General features: G+C 43.3%; 3 protein-coding genes and 1 long non-coding RNA gene across 20 annotated transcripts; 3 read left to right on the top strand and 1 right to left on the bottom strand.

Moving 5' to 3' along the window:
• Window positions 1-4,667: 4,667 nt before the first annotated feature.
• On the bottom strand, window positions 4,668-12,870 carry LOC130520737 (zinc finger protein 512-like). 7 transcript variants are annotated; one of them, XM_057024451.1, is made up of 10 exons: window positions 12,580-12,870; window positions 11,808-11,940; window positions 8,372-8,569; window positions 8,202-8,303; window positions 7,460-7,522; window positions 7,191-7,289; window positions 7,005-7,108; window positions 6,685-6,914; window positions 6,176-6,334; window positions 4,668-6,099 (listed from the first exon to the last, which is right to left on the bottom strand). In XM_057024451.1, the coding sequence occupies exons 2-8, from the start codon at window positions 11,925-11,927 to the stop codon at window positions 6,887-6,889; spliced, it is 714 nt and encodes a 237-aa protein (XP_056880431.1). In that variant the 5' UTR covers window positions 11,928-11,940; window positions 12,580-12,870; the 3' UTR covers window positions 4,668-6,099; window positions 6,176-6,334; window positions 6,685-6,886. The 7 variants fall into 7 exon arrangements, with proteins under 7 accessions (XP_056880431.1, XP_056880433.1, XP_056880432.1 ...); XM_057024453.1 differs by lacking the exon at window positions 6,176-6,334 and having other exon boundaries at window positions 6,685-6,880; XM_057024452.1 differs by lacking the exon at window positions 6,176-6,334.
• LOC130520740 (fatty acid-binding protein, brain-like) lies at window positions 5,909-8,861 on the top strand. Its single transcript, XM_057024468.1, has 2 exons — window positions 5,909-6,106; window positions 6,211-8,861. Exons 1-2 carry the CDS (start codon window positions 5,909-5,911, stop codon window positions 6,331-6,333), a joined length of 321 nt encoding a protein of 106 aa, XP_056880448.1. The 3' UTR covers window positions 6,334-8,861.
• Window positions 12,671-16,871, top strand: LOC130520739 (uncharacterized). 11 transcript variants are annotated; one of them, XM_057024460.1, is made up of 7 exons: window positions 12,671-12,913; window positions 13,617-13,717; window positions 13,905-13,920; window positions 14,282-14,473; window positions 14,601-14,821; window positions 16,142-16,227; window positions 16,754-16,871. In XM_057024460.1, the coding sequence occupies exons 3-7, from the start codon at window positions 13,905-13,907 to the stop codon at window positions 16,839-16,841; spliced, it is 603 nt and encodes a 200-aa protein (XP_056880440.1). In that variant the 5' UTR covers window positions 12,671-12,913; window positions 13,617-13,717; the 3' UTR covers window positions 16,842-16,871. The 11 variants fall into 11 exon arrangements, 10 of the variants coding, with proteins under 10 accessions (XP_056880440.1, XP_056880441.1, XP_056880438.1 ...); XM_057024461.1 differs by lacking the exon at window positions 12,671-12,913 and adding an exon at window positions 13,192-13,334; XR_008949024.1 differs by lacking the exons at window positions 12,671-12,913; window positions 13,617-13,717; window positions 13,905-13,920 and having other exon boundaries at window positions 13,927-14,473; window positions 16,142-16,329; window positions 16,593-16,871.
• Window positions 16,872-17,580: 709 nt separating this feature from the next.
• On the top strand, window positions 17,581-19,319 carry LOC130520741 (uncharacterized). The gene is made up of 4 exons (XR_008949025.1): window positions 17,581-17,805; window positions 17,939-18,251; window positions 18,516-18,596; window positions 18,966-19,319. It is a non-coding gene; the product is annotated as an uncharacterized LOC130520741 (long non-coding RNA).
• Window positions 19,320-19,371: the final 52 nt, after the last annotated feature.

Genomic DNA, 19,371 nt, shown 5'->3' on the forward strand with positions numbered 1-19,371 from the left:
CCCAGGCTGGACGTCTCGGCCGAAGCCGCGCCGAGGCTGAAGGCAGCACTACACTGGACCCGGACCTTGTTGCTGCAGCACGTGGTAGCTGCGGCAGGGCCGGACCTAACGGGTGTGGAGGCAGTGGGTTCCCTGTTGGGCATCTGCTCTGCCCAGGCAGCCGAGAGGGCACTTCAGCTGTGGAGGAACAGGCTCAGTGAGAGAGAGAGACGGCTCCTGGTAGACTACGGCCAGGGGACGGAACCGGACTGCGAGGACCCCTTTCCAGAGATCAGGCTCGCCGCCCATCTCGGTAATCTAGATGGTCCTCTCCTAAGACCATCGAAGACCTTCTCCTTGCAGGCAGTCGAGAAGAAGACCCTGTACTACGAGTGTGTGAGGGTATTAAACAGGAGAGGACTGTCAAACAGGAGCACCAGCGTGTGGGCTGATCGACTGGGAGGGGATGGTGCCCGCCCCTGCTGGAGGGTGCTCTACAAGCCGCCCCTGAAGAAGAGGACCGGGGACCTCCAGTGGAGGATCCTGCACGGAGCCGTCGCCCTGAACGCTCTCCTCTCAAAGATGAACAATGCTGTGTCGGACCGGTGCCCGTTTTGTCCTGGGCGGGAAACTGTCTTCCACACGTACAGTGAGTGTGAGAGACTCACTGTGCTTTTTAATGTGATGAAAGGTGTTTTTAATGGTTTTAATGAAACTTTTTCAACTAGATCATTTATTTTCGGTGCGGGGCACAGAAAGGCTGCTCGGAACAAGTGGCAGCTCTTAAATTTTATTTGTGGTGAGGCCAAGATGGCGATTTACATATCACGAAAAAATAAAATGGCCAAATCTGGAGACTGGGAGGCCGCCTCTGTGTGGCGCTGTAATGTACGGTCCAGGCTGAGGTGGGAGTTTGATTTCTACAAAATGATAAATGACCTCGACAAATTTCAGGAAATATGGTGCCACGAGAATGTTTTATGCACTGTCATTGACAACCGTTTGTTTTTGCGCAACCCCTTGTGGGATAAATTATACTTGCTGCTCCTTTAATGCTTATCTATTTATTGTTTTTATTGTTATTCTGTGTGACTCTAGACAGGGCTTTCTGTGTGAGTTGTAAATAAAATGTTTTTGTAAAAATCAAATCTCTTCTCTTCTCTTCTGAAGCCACCATCACTACTACGGCATCAATATTTCCAGGAACCACCTCAGCAACACAACAACCCACCATATTTCTCAGAGCAAAGGTAACGACTCAACAATAACTTGTGTTTTAGTTTCTGGTTTGTGTTGATTTTATTTTCAGTCATCTGCATCCTGGAACATCTCCAGGGAAGCTTCTTCTCTCCACATCACCTGAGAGGGAGCATTGGCTCTCTCAACTAAATTAATTGATGGTGAAAGACTTTGATCTGGACCAACAGAGAGGGAACAGCTTCTAAAATGTTCTGTGTTGTTTGGGACCCTGTGACACACAAACACAACTGTTCAAAGTCATGTTTTGTCACGACTGACCGACCGGACGGGCGGACGGACATCTCCACGGTATCTGACTGAGCGTTACCTTGACGATGGTCAGGCTCACTGAGCAGTTCAGGAGAGGATGGATCAGTAACCTCGGCTCCACTCAACCCCTGTAGGGTGGACGTCCTGCTTGGAACGTCCCGCTTGGAACGTCCTGCTTGGAACGTCCCGCTTGGAACGTCCTGCTTGGACGTCCTGCAGCTGTTTGGATAAATAAACTTTGCAGCGCTGTAAGATTCATTGTTACAACAAAGACATGATCAACCATAACACAAACTATTCTTAGAACTAAATTGTCAGTGAAATTTTTCTGATCCAAGCTGATTTTAAAAGGTTTGTTGTGGATTATTACTACAGGAACAACCAGAGGAACAAGCTAAAATAAAGAGGTGAAACACGACAAGAAAAACAACACATGTTGGTTTGTGGTGATTTCACTTGAATCACCTGAATTCGATGAGATCATCGACTGTTATGGGCTGTCCCATTTCTCCCAGTTAAACCAATGCAGTCACTGTCATTGACAACCGTTTGTTTTTGCGCAACCCCTTGTGGGATAAATTATACTTGCTGCTCCTTTAATGCTTATCTATTTTTTTATTGTTATTCTGTGTGACTCTAGACAGGGCTTTCTGCGTCCCTGTGTGAGTTGTAAATAAAATGTTTTTGTAAAAATCAAATCTCTTCTCTTCTGCTCTGTTCTGAAGCCACCATCACTACTACGGCATCAATATTTCCAGGAACCACCTCAGCAACACCAACAACCCACCATTTTCTCAGAGCAAAGGTAACGACTCAACAATAACTTGTGTTTTAGTTTCTGGTTTGTGTTGATTTTATTTTCAGTCATCTGCATCCTGGAACATCTCCAGGAAGCTTCTTCTCTCCACATCACCTGAGAGGGAACATTGGCTCTCTCAACTAAATTAATTGATGGTGAAAGACTTTGATCTGGACCAACAGAGAGGGAACAGCTTCTAAAATGTTCTGTGTCGTTTGGGACCCCGTGACACACAAACACAACTGTTCAAAGTCATGTTTTGTCATTGCTGCAGTTGCAAGTTTAATTCCAGACTTTTGATTTGTGTCTGAGACATTTTCCCCACTGAATGATGTTTTTAAATGTTGCTGTTGTTGGCTTTCTCTGTTTACTCAGGTTTGTCTCTTCTCTTCTCTTCTGAAGCCACCACCACCACTCCAGCAACAACCTCTGCAGATGATAACTGTAAGAGAACATCCGTAACACAACATTAGCTTTTTTAATTTTCTGGTTCCTGCTGTGTTGGTAGTTTGTGTCTGTGTTGCAACCATTCTCCCTGGCAGTAAATCTTAAAAGCCTTTTTTATTTCCCTTTAAAACGGCGCCGCATTAATAAGGAAGCTGCGTTTGTGGCATGAGCAGCAGATGAGGAGCTACGTGCTCAATAAAACCCAAACAGCTGCTATTGTTCTTGACTGGTCCCAGCACCTGAGACCATGATGCTGCTACACTGGTGGATGGATGGATGGATGGACCAGTGATCATCCTACATCTCCACGGTATCTGACTGAGCGTTACCTTGACCGTTACCTGCTTGGAACGTCCTGCAGCTGTTTGGATAAATAAACTTTGCAGCGCTGTAAGATTCATTGTTACAACAAAGGCATGATCAACCATAACACAAACTTTTCTTAGAACTAAATTGTCAGTGAAATTTTTCTGATCCAAGCTGATTTTAAAAGGTTTGTTGTGGATTATTACTACAGGAACAACCAGAGGAACAAGCTAAAATCAAGAGGTGAAACACGACAGGAAAAACAACATGTTGGTTTGTGGTGATTTTACTTGAATCACCTGAATTCGATGAGATCATCGACTGTTATGGGCTGTCCCATTTCTCCCAGTTAAACCAATGCAGTCGTCTAAAGTCCTGTCCTGATGATGAAGAGGTCTTCCTCATATAATGATTATAGGCAGGTTACATCCTAAAGTCATGCACATTTATAATGGAAAATCCTTTAATAACCTTAAAGTCCATTAGTCCTTTTTCTACATAGTAACCAGTTTGGGGGATAAGATCCAGATTCCTTAATTATTATGTTGTATGAATGAGAACCAAATATCTCCATTATCTTCCAGATCCGTGGTGGCTGAACCTCTTTGCAGCAGCCGCTTCAGTTGTCCTCACCATCGGTTGCCTCACAGTTTTCATATAAAACGGAGAAAAGGCACTGGTAAGTTTCATGATGTTAATGAAATGTCAGTGTAAAATGATGTGCAAGTCCACAATAATCATTGTTCTATTTTTATTATGTCAGGTGGTGAAACACGCAGGAACGACAACGAGGTGGGATTTTACCCTGTAAAAGCAACATTCTGATGTTTTCTAATGTGCCTTGGCGTCATTATGTTTCCCCGTTTTATCTAAAGTGTTCCACTAAGAACCCAACCAGCACCAAGAGCATAAACCTCATCTCTGTCCTCTCTTTAATGCTGTTGTTCCACTATCGCCTGGGTTGATTTGGTTCGGGCACTTGAGTCCAGAAGAGTTGAGGAAGATGCTTTTTTTCCTCCATAGCACAATAACACATTAAAAAGGTTTGGACAGACTTTTTGAATGCACAGAAACATTTTGAAAAATATTTAAAAAACTTGTCAGAAATAAAAGGAAGAGCAGCCAAACTCTGAACCACAAAAGATCTCTTGGGGGAGCTTTTTCAACCCAAATACGTTCTCAAAGAAAGAGAAGTTGAAAAAAAGTCTGTCAAAGTGTAGAAAGTGAGAGATAAAGTGTGACCCCTTAGGAGGAAACTTCTTAATGCAGAACTGAGTCACACATTTTCGTCTCTTTAGGTCAAAAGCGAGAACATTTGTTACGCCTCCATCAGCTACAAGAGCACCAACGGTGGAGCCCAGGTACAACGATAACGGGTCCTTGTTTGCCTTCACAGAAGCTTTCACAGATGCTAAAATATGTTCAGCCTTGGTTTTGGTACATAACTGAATACATTTATAAAAGATTTAGGTTTATTCTTTTGATTTTTGACCCACCTTCATTATTTTCACATTTGTCCATGATGGATTTGAAGTCAACATCATCCACCAAAGGAGTTCAAACAAAAAAGAATCAGTTTGTTTGCTTGTCAATTCTGTTTCGTTTTTTTTCTTCAGGTTTTTGCTGATGAAAGTGATCCCAATGTGACCTACAGCACTGTGAGAATGTCAGCACCAACACAACCATCACAGCTCAAATAATAGCAGCCAAGAACTTGGTTTTTTATTGTTTGTCTGTTTTTATTTGTTTTATTTGTTCTTGTATGTGCAGAGGTTTTTTGTTAAGAAATGTTTTAGTCCTATATTGTATTACCTGTTAAATAAGTAAATGTAGTCCAAATATGTTTCATTTAGGAGCATATTTTGGTTGATGAGCAAATAGGAGGCTGCATATTTAATTGAATTTCATTCATTTTTAACCGTTTTGATACTTTTTTCATTTTCTTCTTTTTTCTTGTTCTTTTCAATGACAGCTTTGGTTTTGTAGCATTAAATAACAAAGTGTGTTTACTGTAAGTATGAAATGAAAAGCTATTTCAAACAATGTTTCTCGGAGTCAACTCAGTGGTGAAGACTTTAAAGTATTATTTGTACAATTGGTGTTATTAATATCGGGGACGTTTTAATTCAACCCAAAATTAGGAGACACTTCTGCCACTGACCAGCAGGGGGCACTAGAGCTCCTTCACCGATGCAGGTTTGCAGACACCAGCTGTTGTTGCTGAGTAGAGCTCCAGCCTACAGGTATGATTATTGTCTGCATGCCCTGTTCTCAGATGAAGTACAGAGGAAATGAAGTTGTTCAAAAGAAGTGAATCAACAGGAGATCCTTCAAAAAACAAAGGTGCTAAAAAGAAAATGAGAAGAGGTGCAGATTTGAAGTATATTTCCTCAAAACTAAACCAAAACAAGATTTTGAATTTGGCAGCTCGGTCAGTGGTATTTTAAAATTACTTTTATGATGCATTACAAATATAATTAAAAAACTAACCAGAAGGAGACTTTTGGAAATACTGACAATCCCATTGTGTCAGAAGCTGCTCCACAAAAAAAACAGGTCAACCTTTAAAACACAACATCAGCTCCAAGCTTAATGCTCATGACAGTTTATCAAAAAACCTCCTGTGAGTCCAACTTAAATGAACGACCATAAACTGCCCAATCAAGAGTCACAATCACTCATCTGTGTCTGTGCGTACCTCCATAAACACTGACTTTGTGTGGGAAAGCGGAACTTACACATGCACACACTCTCACACACACACTTAAGGACAGTTGTTACCGTGCATGTGAAGCATGAAGTACATGAAAGCCCTTGGTCAGTAATGTGCTTCTAGCTTTGCTCTTTTTCTTTGATCTCAGTGTTGAAATGTGCTTCATATGTCATGTCCCAGGCGTGGGCTTCGCCACCCGACAGGTCGGGAACGTGACCAAACCGACCGTCATCATCAGCCTGGAGGGCGATAAGGTGGTGGTTCGCACCCAGAGCACCTTCAAAAACACAGAGATCTCCTTCAAGCTGGGGGAGGAGTTTGATGAAACCACCGCCGACGACAGGAACTGTAAAGTAAGAACAAACACTTTCAATCATCTCAGATCGGCATATTCTGGAGTAATCAAGATTAATTGGCCACACTTTTCAGTACGGTCACCATGTGTTGTGTCTCTCAGTCTACAGTGTCTCTGGAGGGAGACAAGTTGGTCCACGTCCAAAAGTGGGACGGCAAAGAGACCACGTTCGTCAGAGAGATCAAGGACGGCAAGATGGTCATGGTACGTTTCTGTCTAAAGTGAACTATGACATAAATAACATCTAAAAGTATAGCATCATGGAACGTAGGCCCAACTACTTTGTTTTTTAGTGTTGTTCAATATGAGGGATTACACTGTAAAACAAGAACACTTACTAAGCTATAATTTAATGGTCTACTTTATATTTTTTTCTGTGTGATTTCTGGGCAGCAGTAAAATCAACACACATGTAGAAATACACATTCCCACATGTCCAGTCAAATCCCGAATCAAAACAGACATTGACGAGGCCCTGGAGGGACTCCCAGGTAGCAACTTAAGTGTGAATGTGATGGAACTAAATGTAACATGAAGATTCAAAGTTGTTAAAGCAGAAGTGAAAGTCAAACTTACCTTGCTGAGTCACCCTGGTCTTTTCTATGTCTCCAGATAATAAAGCAGTAATTCTGGTGGTGATGCATCACACCTTTGATCCTGATCTGGTGATTGTAGAGAGCAGATTACAGGAGCTCCCTAGAAACGTCCGCCTCACTGTCGACTCCCTGTTCCATCAAGGCAGGCTCCTCAGGTGTAACCGCAACGATATTGCCTGGAATCAGATCCAACTTTCAACATTCCTATTCCTGAAGTAAACACAAAATGTTGATGAAGGTTGTGCAGGAAGTTGTCTCAGTGGTGGACAGTGGTGATGCTGAAGGTGACTGTGGTGGTACCGGTCCAACCCCTGCTTGGCCACATTATGCACAAAATCCCTGGACTGGTTCTTAAGGAACTTCTCAAACTTCTTGAAGGCTTTTTTGTTCGTCACAAACCAGTCCTGCATAGGGCAGAAATGCAAATGTTAGGAGAAAAACCTGCCGTGCATCACAGGACGGCGAGCAGAGCAGAACATCCGATACCTCCGAGTGGATAGAGTTGATGTGGTATTTGACTCCACTTTCAGAGTTGAACTCTTTATTGCAGATCAGACACCTGTACTTTCCTGCCTCAAATTCACCCTGAGATCACAGGAAATACCATCACTCGGAATGTCAGCCACAAAAGATTATTCATCAGACGTGTGAACAATCTTCAAGCGTCCCAGATCTACACCAGGCAGTTCCTGCTTCTGTCCACAGACCAGGGTCACTCAGGGATGTTTCAGAGTTAAAGAAAGATGCCGACGTACCTTCGTACACAGTCCCAGATGAGCCTTCAGCCCCGACACACTGGTGTAGGTGGAGCAACAACCCTGCAACAGTTACCAGCAGCTTCAGTTACAGAAGGAAATAACCCCAAAAGAAGACATTTTTAGAATATCCAGAAGATTATAAACTGACCATAAATAGGTCTTTTTGTTCCATTAACGGCACACATTAATCTGCAGTTCCACTGTCAAATGTTGGGAACATGTGATCAATAACTGATCACTGTTGATTCTCTGCATCAGTCTGTGGTCCAGCTCATGTTGGCAGACTTATCAAGTCCAGTAAAAAGAACCCTCCAGAGATTTTGTGCGATGTCATCATGAAAACATGTGTTTCTTCCTAACAATGACTGTTTTTAGACTGCCAGATTATAATAGAACGTTTTAGGCAGATTATTTTGAGGGTGTCTGTGGATCAATCTGATTAATCACAATTCAGACACGGGACCCAGCAATTCAAGTGTTCTTCATTCACATCAGAGATAAATGAAAGGTGGATAAAAGGTGGATGTACTGTGCACATTTCTGTACAGCAGAGCTCCCAGGCCAGACTGGAGCCTGCAGGCAGCTCAGGGGGACTTCAGTGAATACCTGCTCCCTCTCTTTCCCACTTCCTAAACCCCTGAAGTGGGTCAGCAGCTTTAATTTTCTGTCACTGTTCTTCCATTAATGCATTTATATATTTTTTATGGCCCTTTTGAGTTTAAGATGAAGCATCTTCTACCTGGTTGGGACATTTGACCTTCCTCCGCAGCTTCACCTCATTCTTCCACTTCCTCAGCACATCTTGGCTGAAGGCGGGCAGGCCCGGCCGGGCGTACTTCAACTAGGAGACATAAAAACGTGAACGAGCACAACAGAATGTCCCGCGTCTGTCCTTCCAGATGTCCTCACCTTTTTATCATCAGGCACCAGGTCCGACTGAAACTTCCTCTTGGGCCAGTCTTTGGGCAGCTCATTGTTGGCGATCTCAGCCAGGTGAAAGTTGGCCACCTGGGCCGAGGCTCGCTGCACCCGACCACTGGCCGTCCTCTCCGGGTTGGCCTCACTCTGAGCATTCTGGGCCTCATCTTCATCGCTCTTCAGCGGCATCTGTGAAGGTGTTGGGTGGAAGGAGAAAATAGCATCCATACATTATTATATCATTCTCATTTGTTACTTTATATTCACTGTTTTTTTAATGTTGTGTTGATTAGGTAAATACTATCATATAAAAAGGATATTTGGTTACTGGCATCACTTATTTCACTATCATTTTACGGCAATTACCATTTATAACACCACTTCTATTGCTGTTTTAATTGTAAATGGTGGTAGAAGTGGTGCAAGTAATGACAGAAACCCGAGTTGATGTCATTTAAATTGGAATTCTCACACTATATTATTACTTATCTTTCATGCACTTCTTGGACCTTCAGTCCTCATACCTCCTGCCATACCTCCTACAGAATTTATTTGGATTACATACATTTGGAAATAAGCAGAGTCCTGCAGAGCGCTGACTTATTATTATTCCGTTTACAGGAAAGATACCCTTCGGTTGGTGCGAGAGCTTGAGAAAACAGCCAAGAAGTTAGCGGACTTTAAGAACCACCTCCGCTACAACCTCAGATGTCGACAGCAGAAGATGACTCCCACCTGTCTACGCATCAGATCAACAGTAAAAGGACACAGAGCCCAGGTAATTCTTCACATGACGGAAAAACGCTTACTCAATGAAAGGATCAGACAAATCCACTTTACCATAAACACCCTGGAAGCTAAGTTAGACGAAAGAAGGGAGGAACTACACCTACTGCTCCCTTCTGAAGTAATGGAAGAAATAGCCAAACTCGTTTCCAGGACTCAGTACAACCAACACACCAGGACCAAGGAACGTCAGATCCGAAAATTCACCACCCTACTGGCAAAACACAACCCCAGCGGAACCAACCCTTTCTCCAACCATGACACATCCCTGTCTGACTCACAACGGGAGAAATGGGTAAAAAACCTATCAGACAGGGAGCTCACACAAACCGAGGAGGAAGTGCTGTCCAAAGGTTTGAATTTTTCAGTCACCCCTGAAGAGGTACCGACTGTCGAACTCATCACAGCCACTGAGACTGCCATCAGAAACAACAAACTCCCGGAAGCAGAAGCAGAACAGATCAGACTCAAGGTAACAGCCGCTCTTGCGAGTGCAAAACCTCCCACCTCCAATATCACGAATGAGGAAAGAAGGGCCATTGCATCCTTAGCCAAGGACAAGAACATCACCATCTTACCAGCTGACAAAGGTAGGTGCACGGTCGTACTTAATACCACTGACTATGACACCAAGATACTCAGTCTCCTGACAGATACCGCCACATATGAGAAACTCAAGCGGGACCCCACCAGCTCATACAAGAAGAAGGTGGTAGACTTACTACAGAAGCTGGAAAAGGATAAAGCCATTGACAGACCACAATACTACCGTCTATATCCAGGAGAAACCATCCCTTGCATTTATGGATTGCCCAAGATCCACAAACCAGGGACCCCTCTCAGACCCATAGTAAGCAGTATCAATTCTGTAACCTACAACATTTCCAAATACTTGGCCTCCATCTTGTCTCCCATGGTTGGCAAGACCCCACACCACATCAAAAACTCCCAAGACTTTGCTCAAAAAGTCGTTGGACTCACACTACTTCCAGAAGAGACTATGGTATCTTATGATGTCACGTCACTCTTCACGTGCATCCCCACCGCCAGCGCCATAGACACCATCCACAAGCACCTTCTATTGGACAAGAACCTTACAGAAAGAACCACCTTAACACCGGCCCAAATCTGCACCATGCTGGACCTGTGTTTGAACACCACTTATTTCCAGTACAGAGAAGGCTTCTACAGGCAGAAACATGGCTGTGCCATGGGCTCACCAGTATCCCCTATAGTTGCCAACCTATACATGGAGAAGGTGGAATCCCAGGCCCTGACATCCTTCACAGGAACTGCGCCAAGCCACTGGTTCAGGTATGTGGATGACACCTGGGTCAAAATTCAAACACAAGAATTGGAAGCTTTCTCCGATCACCTCAACAAAACAGACGAACATGTAAAATTCACCCGGGAAGATGTAAAAGGAAACAGTCTGGCCTTTCTGGACTGCGCGGTCAAGATCACTGAGGACAGAAATCTCACCATCGAAGTCTACAGAAAACCTACACATACTGACCAGTACCTCCAGTTTGACTCTCACCATCCACTGGAACACAAGTTGGGAGTGATCAGAACCCTCCAACACCGGGCCAGAGAAATACCCACCACATCCCAAGGCAGAAAGAAGGAACAGGACCACATTAAGACAGCTCTCAAAACATGTGGCTACCCAGACTGGGCCTTCACCAGGACCTCAAGAAAGCGAGACCTCAGCAAAGGAGAGGAGGAGAGAAACAAACGTCGCAGCGTTTCCATCCCCTACCTGTCTGGAGTCTTGGAGAAGTTTAGGAGGATCCTCCAGAAACACGATATACCGGTTCATTTCAAACCCAGCAACACTCTCAGACAGAGGTTAGTACACCCAAAGGACAAGACACCAAGACCCAAACAAAGTAATGTTGTCTATGCTGTACAGTGCCAGGAGGAATGCAAGGAACTGTACATTGGGGAAACCAAACAACCTCTCCACAGAAGAATGGCACAACACAGACGCCACCTCTTCGGGTCAGGATTCAGCAGTCCACTTACACTTAAAGGAGAGTGGGCACTCCTTCGAGGACAGCCAAGTAAGGATACTGGCCAGAGAAGACCGCTGGTTTGAAAGGGGGGTTAAGGAAGCTATCCATGTTAAATTGGAGAAACCATCCTTGAACAGAGGTGGTGGCCTGAGGCACTTCCTATCACCCACATACAATGCAGTCCTCCACTCCTTCCAACAGCAAAACAAACATTCACACCATTCCAGGAGACCCAGTGACTCATCACCATGTGACCCAGCAGACAAAGGGGAGACACCTCAACAGAAACTAGGTGAACGACCCGACCAACGACCCTGCTAACGACTCTCAGGTGACCACCCGGATCATTAGCATGCAAATGGTCCACAGGGGCTATATTTTTCAAGCTCTCTCCCAGCGATTTCAGAACTGAAGAAGCCTTCTGGATAGAAGGCGAAACGTCTTCAAGAGAAGAAACCCAGTCCAGTTGACAGAGAAAACTACCTTGGAGTACATCCTACTTTGACTAATCACTGAATTCAGTTCACAGGTTCTCTGTGGCATCCGTTTAGAAGCTGCAGGAGAAACTAAATTGACGTAAAAAGGGAAAAAAATACATGTATGAAAACTAACGGTTTGATTACCTGGACACGGTTCACCACTTTTAGATTGTGACTTGACACATTTCTTCTTTCTGAGCACATATAATGGTGACATATCCTCCCCGCTGTGAGAAGGGTCCATTCCAGGTGCACAAACACCATGTGGAAGCTATGGCTGTAAAAACAGGACAGAAAACATCGACATACGTGACCTCTTCTGCTGCAACAGATGTGCTCTTCTGCTGACCAGCTGACAGAAATAAAATAAATATAACACATGCAACCCTTGATTTGTCTCATACTCGTTATTTTTAAGTTTTGCTGTCACAACGGGGAAAAAAATCTACAATTTCCACATGAGTAACTTTCAACAAACGCAAGTGAACTGCTGTATGTCTATTTTCAACTTTTGTTCCTGTTTAGAATCAATGTTATTTCTTTATAACTTCTGCACAGAGATTGGTTCCTGAAAAAACTGTGTGAAATATTACCATCACGCAGGACGTTTAACTGCAAATCTATCCGTGGGGAAATCACAGAATACACAAGATGAGGATAGAACAGTCAAAAGAGAAGTACTCGTTTTTGCAGTATCCCCATTAAAACTGTTATTCCCGAGCTGGAGCGCACACACTTGAATCCACCATCATTGAAAGCGAACAAATTTTTATGGTTTTTTTATGACGTCAGACATAAAAACGAGTCGGACACTGCAGTTTAAACAAATCTGGTGTTGGCTAGTTAACCTGCTGCTCCCTGGTTTCCATTGTTTCCTGGCGGTTGGAGAAATACAGTGGTGACCGACGAAGCCTACCGTCCTACAGCTCACTCCCCCTGGAAGCACCCACTGCCTCCATGTCGTTCAGTCTGGCCTCCTCTGTCGCCTTCCCTTCCGGCAGCGAAACCCCCTAGGAGAGGCTAACGTCCAGGAAGGCCCGGGGCGGCTGTTAGGAACACTCCGGCGTTCAAGTTCGTGTCGATAGGAGGCAGACGAATCTCCACGCTGCTTCTGGCTGATGTGCAGCAGAATACAACACTCTCCCTGCTGCATCTGCTGTTGCCTTAACGGTCTGTCGTTAATTCGGCTACTCTTCCATGACCGACGTGGTTTCAACAAGTGTGAGGCGCAAGAAATGGAGGGAGTACTGGTAGGAATTACGTAATTTTTTGTAAGGTTATCTGTGCATGGAGGGATATATATTCATCTGTGGGTGGAAAATTGAAACCTCTTAAAAAGTGAACTTAGAATATCCTGAAATGTAAGCTGCCATTTTCCGTTGGTTGGGCCCTTTGCAGCTAGACTTGTTTATCAGTCAGTAGCTGGCAAAGCGACGTAATAATGCAACGTCACAATAATGCGACGCAGTGTTGAAATGTTTCATGATGCAAATAAAGTACACGTCGTCTCTCCTCGTGTGTAATTTGGGCTTGGTCGCATTAGAAAAAGAGCAAAGATTATACTTAGTGGTCAGGAATACGAGCAGACGTTGAAGGCAGCAGCAGCCAGCAGGTGGGCGTGTCCTCCCGCGAGCAGTCTTCCGGTGAGAGGTCGACAGCATCAGCGGGCAGGTCAACATTTTCATTAAAGTGATCCAACTTTGGCCAGATTTCAGCACTATTGAACACGTTTTTCATGTTTAATTTCTACGAATTTACCTGTAATCTTGGGCCAAAACCAACGTGAGTGGTTTTTAGATTTAATAAAAGAAGGTTTTTTATGAAAGATTATTTTCTCTACAGTCTATCGCTTGGCAGTTTTAAAAACACAAATTTTGTTGAATTTTATGCTGTCATCCTCCATCTGTGTTCATGTTTATCATCATTGCACTTACTCTGTAATGTCATCAACAGGAAAGTAAAGGCCAGTCACATCCAGGAAGGAGCTCTGTTTTCTCTGGTAAGTGTGTGGCAGATCAGCCAGGAGGACTTCAAGGACATTATCATCCAGGAACGTAAGTAAAAATGATGAATAAAGACGTGAAACCCTTGTTGGTGTGAGGCTGTAAACGTTCCCGTTTTTCTGTTTAGTTTGGGATGTTTCTGCTGTGTTGTGGGTGGGACTCCATGTTCTAGGGCTGATGTTCATGTTATCTCTTCATTTAATTAAATTTGCCTCCATCTTTTTTTGTCTGTAAACAGATGGACCACACCACTGGTGAGCGCACAAATCATTTCATAAACCCACAACATACCAGCTGTGATGCTTTAAGTATACACAGAATAAAATAAAGCTCCATTACACCTGAAGATAAATGCAATGTTTTATGTTTGTAATATTATAAATCAGCTTTTAGAACACGAATGACAATGAAAACTGAACCTCCTCAATAAAATCATTTTCCTGTCAAAACTAAACTGACATTTTAGTTTGAAGCAGACACGGGGGGGCGTGGGTGACATTTAGGATGGGTGTGTATTCTTGAAGAAAATAATCAACAAAATGAGCAAAAATCTGTGTTTTCCAAAGCCTCACCGCTGCATCTCACATCCAGCCAAACGGCCTTCTCTGTTTTTAGTGACTTGGAAAAAGTTTTATGTCCACCTGGCGGGCTGCACTGGTGGGGCTCATCTTCACATTGTGGACCTCCTGAAACAGCTGAACCAGAGTGAGGTTTTCTCTCCAGAAGAAAGTGATTACATCGTGGTTTTCTGTCCTGTGAGGTCACACATTAGGACTGACATCTCTGTAGCCTTGGAGACTGTTCCAGGTAACCCTTCTTTGTGTCCTGCTCCTCTTATTTGTATGATTTTCAACCAACAATTTGGAACATTGTGTGTTTTCTTGACTGCGAACAGAATAAAACCTGACCGTCTGCAACTCCTTCTTCCTTCCAGCCTTGAAACCGACAATCCTGGTGGTGCTGCATCACACCTTTGACCCTAATTCTGTTGAAGCTGACAGCAAGAGGCAGGTGTGCAACCGCCTCCCAGACCTCCTGCTCACCGTGGACTGTCTTTTCAACGAGGGCAAACTCCTCAGCAGCAAACACAATAAAGCGGCTTACATGGAGATCATCAAGCTCATCGCCACATCTTACCAGGGTTACGCTAATAAGGTAAAGATGGCACATTTCCTGCCACTGTCTCCTCTTAAATGCTTCTGTTTCACACTAATCTTTGTCCTCCGTACTCCTGCCTGCTTTCTGGACATCACTCTTTATGGTAAGCCATGAACTCCTTAGTCAGATAAATTCAGTCACTCTGGATGTAAATATTGAAACAACAGCATTTCTTTGGATGTTGACAGTCTGTAATCCATGTACTGCATCAAACAACTCTAATTTAGCTATATTTCCACTTCATTTTAGGGTTGCCATTCAACAGAGGATGAAATTTGTGATTTTAGTTACTATTATAGCTGTATTTTTTGTTGTTGTGATTACTTCATTAGTACTTGTTTAACAGTTAGCTAAACAGATCACAGCTTCCCTTAAATGTGTGTAGATCAAGGGAAAATGCTGCACACAAACCTTCATTAAAACTGGAGCCACAACTGACGAAGGTTGACTTTAATCAACCGTTTGATGGATTTTGCTGCAAAAATGTTAAACACAAATAAATCGTCCTGATTATGTCATGATTGTGTGAACTGTGTGAACATTTGTTTCCTGTGTTCAAACCAGCAGCTCTATTTTCATTATTCGATTAGATTTAGATTAAGTACCAAAGGGATATCTGGCTCCCTCTTCTGGCAGTAGCAGGAATTACAGCTCTTTTCATAAAATACAAAATTAAGATTGTTTTTCTCCCTTGGCGGTAATGGCATGGCCATCTAAACATCGCCTGTCTTCCAGTAGATGTAATTGTTTAACTTTATCCTGTTTTAAACGCGTTTCAACGCGTCACCTCTGATTCGCTGGCCGCTCCTCTTCTTCTGTGGTGCCGAACGCGCCTCCAGCCGTTAAAACGAAAGTGAAACAACTCTAATTTAGCTATTTTTCCACTTCATTTTAGGGTTGCCATTCAACAGAGGATGAAATTTGTGATTTTAGTTACTATTATAGCTGTATTTTTTGTTGTTGTGATTACTTCATTAGTACTTGTTTAACAGTTAGCTAAACAGTTCACAGCTTCCCTTAAATGTGTGTAGATTAAAGGGAAAATGCTGCACACAGACCTTCATTAAAACTGGAGCCACAACTGTCTCACAACTGTCTCGCCTGGCTCCTAGAAGTTTGGTTCTAGTTTGTTTCATGGTTCCTGAGCTAATCTAATCATCCTCATTGTCTGTTCATGCCGCCCAGCCTGCTCCTCTTCCATCCTGTTTCTTCTGCCGCCTGCGCCTCTTGGTATTTTTTCCAAAATCTTTGACTGTACCGTAAATGTAACCTTGCTCCAACTCAAGCCAGTAGTGTGTATCTGCTTTTGGGGTCTAGATTCATGTCTGCAGTTCACCACAGAAGGTTCCTGCTCCAGAACTGTGCGTCAGTTTCACTCCTGTTCTTCATCAGCTGGTGATTAGGTGAGAATCTTCTCGTGCCTCATGTTAATAACTAAGTTATTGAAAGTGACTTCAACACCCTCTGCAGGAACCATCTCATCTGATACTCAGCAGAACTTAAAGGTTGTTCAGTGTTTCCTTTTTAAATGTGTCTCTGCGGTTTTGCTGATCTTATCATGGCTGCAGTTGCTAAAAACACATCAAGCTTCTTGTTTTTGTGATTTTCTTCTTCACTGAGGTCTCTTTTACTGAGCAGTTCCTTCAGCTTCTGCCCTGGACTCCATCGTGCTGTTTGTGGGACTGGCTGAACTCTTCCTCATGACTGTGATAACTGTTCTGTTATGATCCTGTGTCTGATCTGTTTTTGTGCTCTGTTTGTCCACTAGGGGTCGTGGGGGACTCATCTGTTGTGCTGGCTGCCTCCACACCTGCAGCTAATCTGGTCTTTTGGCAGGCCTCTTAAGCAGCCGGCACCAGCCAGTACTCGTGGAAAACTGAGCTTTGATTATTAGCGTTCCTGCGATTGACTGTGTTCCTTTTGTTTTAGGTCGCCACCGTTCCGAGGAGCACTTCCTTGGGTTTGGCTTGGCACTTTGTTCACTGGCGTCACCATTGATGGCACGTGCACTGTGTAAATATTTTGTAAATAAACTGTAGATCACCGACGTGGCCTTTTCTGTCTTCTTGGGTCCCTGATGACCAAGTTTTATTGTCCTGTGCTCCTCCGTTAAACGTGTTGCTGGATCTCCTCACAATAGTTGACCTTCCACTGAACTCCAGATACGTAGGTCGGGTCTTTCCGGGCCACTTTAATCTCTTATCTGCAGAATCTCCTTCCTCTGGGTGGCTGAAGGCCTCTAGTTTTAGCTCTACATATTCAAACATCCCCTCTGATGCTGGAGCACCTGTGGTGATTCTACAGTTGAGTCACTTAGAAAGTTGTTACTGATTAAAAGGAGAAGCTGCGCTTCATCGTGACGGTTCAGGTCAGGAGATGAAGATGAGCCCATACTGAGAATGAGGGAATGATACAGTTCTCAGTAGTTCCTCACAGCTCCGCTGCTGTCCACATTCATCACAAAACTCAATACATTAATAATAAACTGGGGGGGGAAAAAGGAACTAAAATCTGTCGCAACCTTAAATGTTGTTTTTCATCAGCAACTATGTTGATATTTCACCCCATTAACATGAGAAGCAGTAAAGAAACTTGACTCTGTCTGGTTGCATAAGACAACCATCACTTAAAACAATAAGGGAAATTTACTAAATCGAATTATATTTCAACTCTAACTCTACCCACGCTCAACTTCCTCTTTCTCTCAAAGGTGTGAAATGTCATGAAAAGCTGACCACAGATGGACACAAATTAGATGCATCGAACTTCTGCTATTTGTTTCGGATAATTAGCTTCTTAATTCTCAACATCAGTTCAAAAGGGAGGCGACACTGTGGAAACCACAGAAAGCTGCTGCAGTTTCAGCACTAAAGGAAGTCAAATGAAGAGAAGTTCCAGAAGAAAAGGAGACGATAACATGATGGTCGCCTTCAAATGGATTCATGCTTTTATATTTCTAACATTCATGCTTCAATATTCAGGTGAGAATGAGTTCTAATGAAAACAGATTTAAATCTTCCCAATAAATAGCAGCATTTTAATTGTCTAACAATAAATGAACAGAAACAAAGACATTTTCTACCTGTGAACAGATTCTTGTTCTTTTTTTCACAGATGCCAACAGAAAATATCTGACTGCACATCAAGAAGTAACTTTGAGCTGTGAAAACCTGATAAAGGATCAGAAGAATTGTATCAATACTACATGGCTGTTCAATCCCAGTAATCCACAATCAGCAATAATCGAGCTGATTAGTCTTGGACAGATTAAATCTGATAAACCAGGCAGACTGAGTCTATCTGAGAACTGTTCTCTGACCATCAAGAACCTCAGGTGAAGATTCAGGTCTTTATTCCTGTCGCCAGTTTAACAGCTCAGGATCACAAACAGGTCCAGATGCTGCAATTGATCTGTCTGTGGTCCCCAGTGAGTATTCCCATCACATAGTTTCATCTTCACCTATGAACCACAACGATCATTTCAGTGAGGAAGATTGTGTTGCTGCTGTTGTTGCTCTGTTTGCTCATGTCTCTGTTCTCATGTTTGTTGTGTTGTGTTCTGTTCCATTCACTTCTGTTGTGTTGTTGTGTTCTGTTCCATTCACTTCTGTTGTGTTGTGTTCTGTTCCATTCACTTTGTGTGTTGTGTTCTGTTCCATTCACTTCTGTTCTGTTCTCTTCTCTTCTGAAGCCACCATCACTACTACGGCATCAATATTTCCAGGAACCACCTCAGCAACACCAACAACCCACCATATTTCTCAGAGCAAAGGTAACGACTCAACAATAAGTTGTGTTTTAGTTTCTGGTTTGTGTTGATTTTATTTTCAGTCATCTGCATCCTGGAACATCTCCAGGGAAGCTTCTTCTCTCCACATCACCTGAGAGGGAACATTGGCTCTCTCAACTAAATTAATTGATGGTGAAAGACTTTGATCTGGACCAACAGAGAGGGAACAGCTTCTAAAATGTTCTGTGTCGTTTGGGACCCCGTGACACACAAACAACTGTTCAAAGTCATGTTTTGTCATTGCTGCAGTTGCAAGTTTAATTCCAGACTTTTGATTTGTGTCTGACACATTTTTTCCCACTGAATGATGTTTTTAATGTTGCTGTGTGTTGGCTTTCTCTGTTTACTCAGGTTTGTCTCTTCTCTTCTCTTCTGAAGCCACCACCACCACTCCAGCAACAACCTCTGCAGATGGTACTGTAAGAGAACATCCGTAACACAACATTAGCTTTTTTAATTTTCTGGTTCCTGCTGTGTTGGTAGTTTGTGTCTGTGTTGCAACCATTCTCCCTGGCAGTAAATCTTAAAAGCTTTTTTTATTTCCCTTTAAAACGGCGCCGCATTAATAAGGAAGCTGCGTTTGTGGCATGAGCAGCAGATGAGGAGCTACGTGCTCAATAAAACCCAAACAGCTGCTATTGTTCTTGACTGGTCCCAGCACCTGAGACCATGATGCTGCTACACTGGTGGGTGGGTGGATGAATGGATGAAGGATGGATGGGTGGATGGATGGATGGATGGGTGGATGGATGGACGA

Source organism: Takifugu flavidus, unplaced genomic scaffold, assembly GCF_003711565.1.
Source record: "Takifugu flavidus isolate HTHZ2018 unplaced genomic scaffold, ASM371156v2 ctg502, whole genome shotgun sequence".
NCBI classification, from domain to species: Eukaryota; Metazoa; Chordata; class Actinopteri; order Tetraodontiformes; family Tetraodontidae; genus Takifugu; species Takifugu flavidus.